Here is a 12,918-nt window from a genome sequence, read left to right as displayed (position 1 = left end):
ATGCAAAGCACCTTAGCATTTTTTGATGCAAGCGTTTTACAGAAAGTAGTCATAACATAATGTCTGTGAGGAATCTAAACCATCATCCTCAGACTGCCTCATGAAAACACCGACTTTTAAGTATGATTTTGGTTTTGTAAATGAACGCGGTATACAAGCGGGCGTAGGAACAACCTAAAAAGTGTTTAAATTTTATAGCCAATTTTTTTAGGTTTCAAATTCCATCAGCCTTTCTTCACTAGGCTACATGACACAATTTTAAACACCGTTTAAACAGATAAATTCATATGGGACACAATTTGAAAGCATAACAACTGAACGTTAAACAGCTGTCATGAATTAAAACGCATGTTTTTCATATTAAACTGAACATGGGCAAGTAGTGGTGTTTGAGACATTATTGGTCATTCTGTGTTTTCTGAAGGAGCAGCTAAGTAGCAGCTAATGAGACCCACTTACATCAGTCGAAGACTATTTTGCTCATGCTTTTTTAACTGTAAATTTAACTGTAACGTACCGTCTATTTTATGGTGTGTCGAGCTTTTTGTAGGCCAAATTGTCTTATCTGATAATATAGCCTATAAGTTATAACAACGTAGTAGTTTATCATAATACATATAATTTAGATGAGAATGAATTTTAAACATATTACACAACCTGATATATGGATTGTGCATCTAATTTATTTGCCCACATATTTTTCTAGATCAAAATCATGATGCTATAACATATTTTCATAGCATTCATTATTATTCAAACTCACCTCGCTGATGTTTTGCTATTGTAAACTCTAATAAACCCCACTTGGAGTATGCAAATATGGTCTGTTAACAAAAACGAATTAAAAACAGAAGGTGTTGTCTGACCTTTGGAGACAGAGAGAGAGTTTTAATCAAAGATTGTTTCCTAATAAGGGAAAGCTGCATCCTGACTCTTTCCAGGCTTTTGAAGACAGCGGTAGGCTAACTATGGCGGGGATGGAACCACATCTGAAATACATTTTGCAATACTAGGTCATTTACTAAAACCATATGTCCGAAGATTGGTATTGGTATTGGTATTATTCCTTAACTTTTCATTCTTGTATGTTTTTCTATTGAGATGCACACCAAAGTAATTTGCTTTTTATTTCTTACCGGCATTAACAGGAACTCTGCACTTATTGGCATTTTTATAATAGTTCTGTGATTGAACATCACACCAATCAGTCTGAGGTTGTGTAGTTGTCTCGCTGATTGATTTAACATGTTAGTCGATGGTTGATGTGGTTTATTGTTACCTTAAAAAGTGAGTCATTGTGCGGCAAGAGTACTAGGCTAGACCACAAAGAAAGACTATTAAAATGTATTACTTATTTTCAGTGCATACTAATGTTGAAAGGTGAAGAACCATTATCAACATTAAAACGTATCACTTCATATGACATTATTAAAACAGCTCTGTCAGCACCGACCGACATGCTGGTATGGATATGCCATCATCCAAGACCAACTCTGTGAAATCAGTTTGACAGCTGAAACATAAGAGATTTGTTAGAGTTAGCGTTTCATATCATAACCATATTGAAACAAATAAGAACAGCATGCCTGGGTTGGGATTCTTCTCAAAACATAGGTAAAACAAACCATAAAAACAACAATTAGCTGTATTTGGCAGTCATGTCTGAGGATGTAGACAGTTTGATTAACTCTGACAGTCTATTGTACTCATCCATGCAATCGTTTCCAGAGCTGGCTTGTTTTTTTTTTTTTACGTAGAGCATGGCCCATAAATCATCTGAAACATGGCAGTGAAATTGGCGTTTATTGAACTTGTGCTCATTGTTGATATAAGACTGTTGCAACATTCCAGACAGGATTAATATGCTTGAAAAACATGCAGTAAGAACGAACACTGCATTTTATTATATATTTATATATATAAATGTATATTGAAGTCATTTCACTTTGTGAATAATTATCTTGGCCACAGTACATGTACTCTTTTCTCTGTAATTATGTACCAGTCTGTGTGTTTGGCCTGAACTTTCCAGCTGCTACCTGTCATGTCATGAAAAGTCCCTCATACATCATAGTGCACAAAAATCACAGATCAACTAATATCAACTAAGCAAAATAAATGAAAAATAATCTGATTGTGCAAACTGAATTCTAGTGTTTTGTAATGCTGTGGCTATACTGGTCAGGATGTTTTGTACATATTGACCACATAAATGCTCTGCATGAGAAAATGACTGTAAATGACCACGACATATAAATTTACTAAATATTTTCTGCCTAAAACTTACTAGTTTAATAAAGGCTGGTGTGCAAAAGACATTCATATTTTTATAGTCTTTATTTTATATTTGTGCAAGAATTTTATGTACAAAATGATTGCCAACATAAAAATGGGAACTGAGAAACATTCAAACTAATAGTGCTACGCCACAACAAGATTATAACTTTAAGGAAAAAAGGAAGCAACACTTCACGCAATTCGCACTATGCATTCTTAAATGAGTGGTGACATACATTTTAGACAAAGCTGTGGACTAAGAGTTTTGCAAAACCTCTTTTCACCTGCAATGCTAACAGCGTTATGCACTAATAACAGTAGCGAGTTGTGAGATTACATGGAAAAATGTTGATGTTATATGTTATTGAGTACTGTTCTTTTATAATAATTGTACTAGTTAGAAAACAGTTTGTTCTATACAGCAGATAAAGTATAGGCCTATGTATACAATTCTCTATTATCAACCATGTCCATAATCAACTCAGTTATATGGGATTGGGCAGTTCAATTTGTCATAAACATGGCTTTAGCAGTGCAATAAATGTTTTGCATATATATCTTGCCAGTAATTAAGCAAAGGAGACCTCTTATTCTTCACCAGAGTTAACAGAGAACTGCCATATGTTTGTTGGCTGAATGGCTCAGGTCACAGAAAGGTCTGTGACCAATGCACATTGCAAAATAATGTTGTCTATTAAACTTGGAGTAACTCTAGCAAAATGGACTCAATATGCCTAAAGAAATGGCTTATATGGTATGTACTTTCACAGTGTGTACAAAATTGTATCGATAAATTGAGAAGATGTTTAGCAGAGAACTATGCATTGGAAATCTGTTGTAATATTTTTCTTAGAAAAATTTAAAAGAAAAGTCAACAATCAATTGCAGGTGAATTCTGATAATTTTACAACATATTATCAACAGTTTAGATATATACAAATGTGATCAGTTGGTTGTGGTGGAGAGATTGTCTACTGTATCATTCATTATCTTTTCAACAGCACATATCCAAGACAAAATACCTCAAGTGTTTGATCTATAAAATACATGGGAGATATATATATATATATATATATATATAGTACACGAACAATGAAAAATAAAACAATATTTTGGGTTGCCTGGATGTGCAAGTTCATAAAGTAAGTGGGAGCTCTGAGAATGTCTATTTGAAGACATTCTCAAAGGCAGGGCACTTGTAGCTTTTGAGTTTTTTCATGGCCTTTTTGAACTCCGTGCTGGATTTGTCCCACTTGTGAATGCCGGTGAGAAGGTACTGTTTGTCCACCTTGCGTCCCATGATAAGGTACGTGTTTCCGAGATTTTCTAGCTGGGTGCAGGGGCAGTCGGCTCCATTCTTCAGGTATAGAGTGAGTTTCTTCAGGTCCTTCTTCTTCAAAGGGCCCAGCTTTAGAGTTTTTTTCCTCTTCTGCAGGATCACCCTGCGATCCATGTTCTCCCGTTTGACCTCCTTGATCTTGGTCTTTATGGCTAAAGAAAACAGACATATGGATAAGGTCGAGAATATGGATAAAGAAAACAGTGAGAACTGTGATCAGCTTTCTGAATCTTCTCCAGTGGGTGGAGAGGAAACTGAAGATTACATCATCCTGCCAGTAAATATTAGTTTTCGCTATTTCTTCAAATTGAGCCTTGTGTTTATTTCCATAATTACATGTAGATTTTGAGCTGCCTGGAAAAGCCCCCACAATGTTTTTAAACACTGCTCCCACCTACTGCCTCTGTTGTGGTCTATGATATTGCAAAGCTTCGTTCAATCTTGCATCGTATCCCTGAACTGTGCAGCGCTCTCTCATCTACACAAAGTCATCTAATCCCTCAGGCCATGTGCTCGGTTCAGGGAGGCCAAGAAGGGTTTGGGTTGCAAGGGGTATCGCTGGCGTTTCCCAAATGTCCAGGGCCATAAAAGAGAGATTAGACTGCTAAGTAATGCAGAGGGCAAAAAGAGATGAAGGAATGGAGAAAAAAAATGAGGAGAAGCTGTAATCAATATCAGGCCTGTCTTCTCTGCCAATGGTCTCAGGGCAAAGCCATCATGATACTGGTCTCTCTGTCAAGAACTCTGTCAAGTTCAAGAAAAAGCATCGATATCCTTGCAAACCAAAACTGCTCTCATTGCCTTATTCTTTTCCCCGGGGACAAGAATGTCCCAAATTGCAGCTTCACTGCCCTCTGCCCCACTAGACGTAACTGGATACTAGGTTTTGTTCCTTTGAATACCTCTCTTATAAGCTTAGGGCAATTAGTCAAAGGTCAGAATTTTTCAAGCTGGATATATTGGCCATTGGTGAAATGGTCCCCATTCAACTGCAACTCAACTGGAAAAAAGCACTAAAAAGTAACCAGGGATGCACTGATAATTCAAATTCTGATCGACAAGCTTAAATATAAATAAATGAACAATAAAACAAAAATTAATCATTTTAAGTGCTTTTAGGCATCACAACTTAATGTGCAATATGAAAACAGATATTAATTTTGAGATGTGCTAAAAAATATTTATATAAATTAAATATAAACAATTCTTCTTAAATTGTAAGAATTTAAAATTAATATTGGACTGGAAAGGTAATCTAAATGTAAAAAAGGGGAAAATGAGCATAAACAATTAAATATTTAATACCAAATGATACTAATAAATAAAAAAACAAATGTCTAATATCAACCTATACAGTTAAATTAAAAATATGGCTAATAACTCCTATGGTGTATTCATAATTGATGTACCTTATCAGACTCTTTGGGGAAAACATGGGGAAATTCTATCATGACCGTACTTTTGACAATTTAACTCCTGGTTTAATCTTACTCCACATTCTTAGATTTGCCTTAATCTGTCTGATCTGTCAGTAAACTCTCTTTAACCTGTTAATCTTTTCATTTCCTTAACCTTCCTATGCACGAGTCAGCTCCACGGTGGTCTTGCCAGAGTGAAACTTCAATGGCTGTTACTCCCTCACTGCCTCGCAGGTGATTTTTTTCCCCTTCTGTGTTAACGATGGAGAAACAAGCAGAGCGTAACATCTTATCAACTTCAACGGTCTAACATCAATGACCCACCAGTGAACTTCAGGCAGTCTGCCACCTACAGAAGAATTTGGTCCAATTAGCAGGTCGATCCTGAAGACCCGTGGAAATGAGCAGACATCGGTATTGAGATTTACTGCTAATTATGTTTTAACAGCCTGATCAGTCTCCATTGGCTGTCATTGAGCAGACCACAATGAAACTAAAACCTCCTCATATCCTCTTGAACCTTAACTGCTATATATATCCTCTGCAGCCTGGAACATGAAAATATAATGCTTGATCATTGCCAAGGAAAGTTAAAGTCCTCCATGGGGACCCCATTTAAGTCACGAGAGTAGCTCTTCACACTGTTACACTGATATTCAAAGAGCTACATGATGAAATGCGTTTTAGTGTGCAACCCATAACCTCATATCTCACACCTCCTCACTTCTAATGACTCTTGTAGAAATAAGCCAGTCTTCCCAGTATTAGTGCACATGGAAGGGATTACAGCTTGATCTGAAGTCTATAAAGGAGCTTAGTGTTTGACGTAATAAAAAAAATGCTCTGAAGGTTAAAGAATTATCAAGCCAGGCTAGAAAGTCTTGCCTACCTCCCACAACCACTTTATCTTAGTCCAAATCCCACTTTAACTCCACCGTGAACTCCATTTGCACCTTGTGTTTGTGAATGTTATCCTTACAAATGCAGGGACATGGGTACAGTTGAAAACCTTCAGATGTGGCTTTACAGCTAATACGTGTAAAACCACACTTTCCGAACAATAACAATGGGAAAGCTATAACAGGGTTAGCCTCTCTTGTTCTCTGCAATCCAGTGTCTCCATATAAATCAAGCATATAAATCAAGCCGTTTCAGATGCCTTTCCAATCTCCCTCAAAGTGCTAAGACAATATCAGTAAACGGGGGGGGGGTTCACTAGCATACCACACTGCAAATACTTCACAGATAGATCCGCATCAGTAAAACGCAGTTTACTGAACCACGCGAGGATAGCAAGCAAACACTGCGTGCCAAGATCGCACATAATTGCTGCATTCATACTACATACTATAAAAACACGAAGCAGCAACCATTTCCAAGCACAGTGGGTGGATCAGATTCTAAACACAAACCCAGGGCAGATAATGTTTCAATCTCAGATGGTCCAAATAAGTACTTCACGCTTGAAAGCTCTGGTAAATATTTGATAAATAAGATATAAACAAAGAGAGCATATCTCAGAAATTGTGTGGTCACAATCAGTGTTCTTTCCAAACTTAAATGAATCATTTTGATAAAAAGCAGTGAAAGTATTTACACTTCATATGTGATAAACTCTGCTTTGAAAAACCTTTTAACCTTTGTCCCTGATCTTTGACCTGGCTTCCTCTGTCATTTTGGAGACATGTCCGCAGCCAGATGTAACGATGCCATAAACTCAGTAGGGAGAGTTTGGGCTGAAACAATTCACAAACATGGCACCTGTGGCTTGGGGTGAGCTCCAGTTAAAATGGTGCTTTTACTACAGTTTTACTACAGGAAAGCTGAGCATGCATCACTGACCACGGGATAGACAGCCAACTAAAGTATGTTAATGCAGTACTGTTTTGGAGAGACAGAAAAACTAAGTTTTTCTTCTGTTTCCATATTCTTCAAATACCTGGGATTCAAATATGTGGAGGGAAACTAAACTTTCATAGGATCTTCTGAGTATCCAGGGCAGTTCGAAATGTCTAACAAGACATCTAAACTTGACGGAGAGACTAATCCATACATTTACTTAATTACTTAAAGCAATACTTCACAGCGTGAACCCTGTCTTCCTTCACTGTCTGTCTCTGGCAATATCCCGGAGAAGTAATGTAGCGCTGAGGTCACAGAGAGAGTGTCAGTGGGGTTGGTTTACATAAAGCTGACCAGAGAAAGATGGCAGCTTTCCAGAGATAGCTTACCCATTTCAAACACTGAATGAAACTTTATGGTTTTGTCAGAGGCTAACCAAAACCAGCTTTTGTTTTCCTCTTCAGAGGAAAGCAGGAAGTCACTCTCGCACTGCTCTCCTTTTGTTGAGGTAACTCCTGCTGTGATTGGCCTTAATGGCTGCAGTTATAGGCTCATTTAACAATCATTGTTGTTAACCATCTTCAAATATAAATGTGCAGTCACACTGAAAATCCAATAACAAGAAATTAAACCCAGCTTTCTTAGGATTAGGGAAAAAAGACCAGCAATGTACCAAATGTTTGGGTTTTTAAGATATTTTTTAATTCTCTTATGTTAACTAAGGCAACATCAATATTGTCAAATATTGTAATATTTACATAAATTATATTTTTGAATATGTAATAAAAAAAAATGTTATCAATCAATTTAATGCATGTTAAATGCATGTATTAATTTATTTAAAAAAAAATGTACTGACCTTCCGAATATAGGCCTATTATATAACAAAAAGCACAATGCGGCGCAGACAAGTAACATGATATATATATAATGGACAAAATCCAGTAATAACGAGAAGGAAACTGTTGGAAATTACAATATATACTGGATACTCCGGTTTACTCCAGTGACCAAAGAGTAAACTTAGATTTAGACTTAGTCTCTGCCCAGTAGTCAACCCCTGGGCTGCTGTCACATCCAGACAGGAGAGCAAACATCCCAATTTAGAGCTGTTAGAACAGCCAAATAAAGACTTTAGGGCCTCTGTGAATTACTTCAATTCATTAGTTAAACAGTTGTGGCCTCTCAAAGGGTAATCCAAACCATGACATAGATTTACAAGGGTTAAGACATTCTGCTGCTGCTGTTTTAAGTGTTTAAAACCATTGCATTGTTCTATTAAAAGTGGATTTGGCAGTCAAGACCATCAAATATGTGCAAAATAACAAAATCATGATCCAGTGATTCTAAAAGTGCTTGAATCTGTCCCAAAAGCAGTGTTAATGGCCATGAAATAAAATATCATTCTGGCACTCAACATTCATGGCTAAAGAAAGTTATGACTCAACATGATGACTTAACACTGGTGAAAGGTGGACCTCATCTTAAAACTAAACGAAACTGAAAGATTTAATATACCGGTAAGTCATTATAAAAAAAAAATTAATTGCTATGGTTTCCGCTCCTAAAAGAATAAAGTTTTCCCTCATTATTCTAACACAAGACCATGAGAACTAAATTTAAGATGAGCAAAACATTAAACTACAGGCATCTGTATGAGGCTGCTGGGGAAGCTGAAGAAATAGGTGAAAAACTTTGGTTTAAGACTGTGTGGTTTTGGCTGTTCTTTAAAACTAATATATATCAGTCTTGGATCACTTGCATGCCTACTCCATTTCCAGAATACAGAAGATGAGAGGGGAAGATGGGCTGCAGTCTTGGCACGTTCAATATGTGAGTGCAAAATAGAATGAATGTGTGTTTTTTTGATGCGTAGGCATGTGTGATGTATGTACTGATGTTCTTACCAAATTCACTGGCGCACATGTGGTCCAGAATCACATCCGTTTTCATTTCATTGTCACAAGGAGGACAAACTGGAGAGTATCCTAAAACAGAGGAAATACTGTCAGAGAAATTCACCATCGATATCAAAATCCAGAGTAATTGTGACCAAATGTTTTTGTCTTTTGTCTGCTTTGGTGTTTGTCCCAAATTGTTTTTGTGTGCAACTCTTTGAAAGGTTTGCAACTGGCTTTTAACAGCGGGGACCCAATCACAGTGCAGTTTTCTTTCAAAAAGAAGAGAATTCAAACTTGTTCAACTTTCTTTAATTATCTCCCCGTCAGGCAAGCTACGGGATTTTCTCCTGGCTTTCTTCTATTTTTGAAAGGGCCTGTAAGACATTCTGTGCTTTGAATTGTTAGTATACTTCTTTTGTTTGGCTCCGCTTTTCTCATAGCACTAAAATATTAGAATCAAGCCTTTTTACATAGACATAAAAATGTTTGCTTGTTTCTTTCTTTGCATGTCACATGGTAATTTGAAGTGAACCAATTTGATCTGCGGAGTTTACATTTCTATATAAACTATTGCTACAAGTTATGCCGGTTAGAAAAAGGAGGCACAGGATAACACCCCAATAACTGGGGCTGACTGTAATTAAGACAACTATTTTTCCACAGATGCCTCCCTATAGTCATGGAAACAGAGGAATTAACCACTGAAAGTAAATTCTCTTAGTACCTTTTAAGATTTAAAATTAAATTCAAGCAAATTATCATTATAATCGACTTTTTACGCCATTTGACAAGACTTTGATTTAATTTTTGGTGACTAGCTGTTTTTTTAATTGCATCTATTTAACAGATTATTGTGGAAATTGCACTCAGGTGAAAAGAGCTTGTAAAGACAGCTGTTGGCAAGGAATTTCAAACATTTTTATGCCCCAAGATTTCTGCGTAATGCAAATTATCACCCACTTGCAAGCTGCCAATGGATCAAAATTGTGCAAAAACTAGTATTTTAAAGCAATGCTGCATATTTGCATGGTGATATCGGCAGTAAACGTAAACTGCCCTGCGGAAGATAAAACAGAGTTTAAATTTCAGTGGCTCTTGTTGAGTGTTACTTTCTCCACAGGCATTATTACCACGGAATCACAAGAAAACAGCGAACAAATGGTTAGGGCTCAACCCCTTGTAGTGAGTAGGAAGAGAGGAAATCCTTTCTTCTCTTTAACCCGGCACTGCTTGAAGCTTACAGTGGGTCGATATGCGAGGGAGGGTCTAATGTATCTGTGGCGTTGGGTTCATTTGACCGTGATGCTGACAGCATGTGATAACAGCTGACGGGATCTCTGTGGGGTGCTTATTAATTGAACATCTCTGCTATTCCGACTTCCAAGCCACCATGCTAGTGATCTCTCACTCAGGACTGTGCGTCACTAACAGCAGGCTAGGGCAGATGGCTGACGTCACAAAAGTATCTTCTCTCAGTGTGTACATCGTTCTGGCACAGTCTGTTCATTCTAAAACACCATGCTGTAACTTTTGAAATGGAAATTCCCTTGTAATTTATGAGCCATCTACATAAGCTAGTTGTACTTTCCCTTGTCTGGGACATACAACTATAGGGCTTGAGGGTTTCCATAGGGAAAGTCTGACTGGTGCCAGATGCCCTGACTTACCTGGTAAAACAGTCCGCATGACTACAAGATATACTATAACCTACCTACTAACATACCCAATTTGCTTTAAATTGCAGGGCAGGTTTTTGACAGGAGTCTTTTTAAGAGTATGGAAATGTATTTATTTATTTTCTAACCCCGGAAAATTTAAATTTTCTGCTTTGGTGCCACCAGTAAATAAAAGCAGCTGTTCAAATCTGTCTTTGTCTGAACTAAAGTACTATCCTCCTGCATTACCTTACGAAAAAAACGTGTTAACAGGCACAGCGGGGAAGCCTGGCAAAGTTTTTACTGGTGTCGTACTGAAATAGCATTACATTTACAGAAATAATAGGGTTACTCATGAATACAGTAACTCATTTTAAGTTAAGAATACAGTAACTCATTTTTGCTGCCTGCCTGCAGTGTCTTTTTTACAAAGAGAAACTGCACTAAAGAAAAGTATCTATTCTCCAAATTAGGTGCCGCAGTTGCAAAATAACACCAAATAAATAGATATGTAATGGTCTGTTGTTGGAACACATCCCAGTGTTGTCCTGGAACTCAACTAACACCCTAAAATCAATTGCTACCAGCTGTTAAACAAGCAAAAACTCAGATATTCATCTATCATGCTTTACTGAGAAGCCACCTTCATGTAACACGTAACCTAGAAATGTTCCCAAAACTGAATCATTTGTCAAATCAGACACAAACGTGAGGTATTTGAGGGGCTGAGAGGCAACAAAAGGTGTGATAAGTCTAGATGAAAACCCCCAAATGGACACCAGTCCCTGAAATAACATTGCAACTGCCGTTAAAAAGTTTAGGTGTTACTTCTCACACACAGCAAAAGGTGAAAGGTTGTAAAGTAGGTAAAATTATACTAAATGTATACAGAATACATTGAAACAGTCAGTATAACCTTACATGTTTATCAGGATAAAAAAATAAATAAATCCGTATTTGCAACTTTTTTCGCCAAATTCTCTTTGCATGTCAAAATTTGCATCTTGGTATATTTATTTGACAGGTTTTTGATTAGCTACACATTTATTTGAGTGAACCTGATCACACCTGATTTAAATGTAGGCTATAAGTCATTTGGACTTACCAGTGGGCTTGGAGGCCTCTGTTGCATTGGGCGTACTGATGCACACATCATCTTGCGGAAACTTCTCGCAAGTGAGCATCTCAGGCCAGGGGAACCCAAACGCTTCCATGATGGGTGTGCAGCCATCACGCACATTTTCGCAGAGCCAGCGGCATGGGTAGATGGGCCTCTCCAGGCACACGGGCGCAAAAAGAGAGCACAGGAACACCTGAGTGCCCGGGTGGCAGTTCTTGTGCACCAGGGGCACCCAGCTCCCAGCCTGCTGCTTGACCTCAGCCATAGTCTCGTGCTCCAGCAAATTGGGCAGCAGCATCTGGTTGTAGCCCACTCCGTGACAGAGCTTCAGGTCATCTGGGATGTCCACACACTGCGGAGGCTTGTCGTAGATACGGCCGCTATTGTACAACTCTGCCTTCCAGGTATCATACACATACTCAGATGTCTGGCCCAACGAGGCCATTGGCATTATCAAGATGATGATCCTCCAAAGCAACAAAGATGCAAGGGACTTCATTGTGAACTCCTGGTCAGGATCCCCAGTCAATGCAGCCCCCAAAGCGGTGAGCCTTGAGTGAAATGAGGTCCTCTTTGTCTAGAAAATGAGGAGGGAGAGCCAAATACCTCTGAATTTTATAAGACTCCGCAGTCAAAGTATTGAAGTTGTGGAAACTCCACCTCTGAAGCCCCGTAGCTGTTGCTGACTCACACGGCTGAGTTGCTTGAAATGCGCTGCGCTCGAGACCAGGGGAGACCGAGACCGCCTCGGCGACCAATAGGAAACTTTCTGCACCTTTTGCTTCTCATGTGTCAATCAAAGTATTCAATGACCCAATGAATGAGCCAATATCCCCGCCCGCCTGCGTTTCTCTCACTCTCCTTCAGTGGAAACAGATCCTTAATAACTTCATTTCGATAACATTATTCGAAGCATTGAAATGCATGAGGAGTTACTCGCTGAAGGCTCGTGATAATTGCGTTTACCATATTCTGAAAAGCCGACAAGAGCCATTACCTGAGAAAACGCATTATCACGGAACTATGTGGCATGCCGTGCATTTTTTAATTCCATGCAATGAAGTCAACTACTGATTTTCTTGTGAAACCGTCATATAGGTAAATTCTGGTCACAGAGCGAGCGTTTAAATGTGTATATTTGTTCTGTGTTCGTGGTCTCATTTGTATTTCAACGAGTCAAATTAAGTTAAAATGTGAGGCGTGAAATCTCCCGACGCATGTTAGCTCTCCTCTGTGCAGTTGTTTTGCTAATCACATTGGTGAGATAATGAAGTCTGAAGATAGCTCAGGGCTCATTACCACAAAACTCCCATTGTCAAGACATTTTTAAAGCAAGACGGTCATTATGTGCTCAGCACCGTTTTAA

At 38.2% G+C, this 12,918-nt stretch overlaps 1 protein-coding gene across 1 annotated transcript; it reads right to left on the bottom strand.

Moving 5' to 3' along the window:
* Nucleotides 1-2,349: 2,349 nt before the first annotated feature.
* Nucleotides 2,350-12,281, bottom strand: LOC306871251 (secreted frizzled-related protein 1-like). The gene is made up of 3 exons (XM_079419049.1): nucleotides 11,538-12,281; nucleotides 8,784-8,864; nucleotides 2,350-3,768 (listed from the first exon to the last, which is right to left on the bottom strand). Exons 1-3 carry the CDS (start codon nucleotides 12,049-12,051, stop codon nucleotides 3,443-3,445), a joined length of 921 nt encoding a protein of 306 aa, XP_079275175.1. The 5' UTR covers nucleotides 12,052-12,281; the 3' UTR covers nucleotides 2,350-3,442.
* Between the last annotated feature and the right edge of the window lie 637 nt (nucleotides 12,282-12,918).

The sequence above is a fragment of the Barbus barbus genome, assembly GCF_936440315.1.
Source record: "Barbus barbus genome assembly, chromosome: 6".
Taxonomy (NCBI): Eukaryota; Metazoa; Chordata; class Actinopteri; order Cypriniformes; family Cyprinidae; genus Barbus; species Barbus barbus.
The sequence above is the reverse complement of the archived record's forward strand: the minus strand, read 5'-3'. Positions and strand labels throughout refer to the sequence as shown.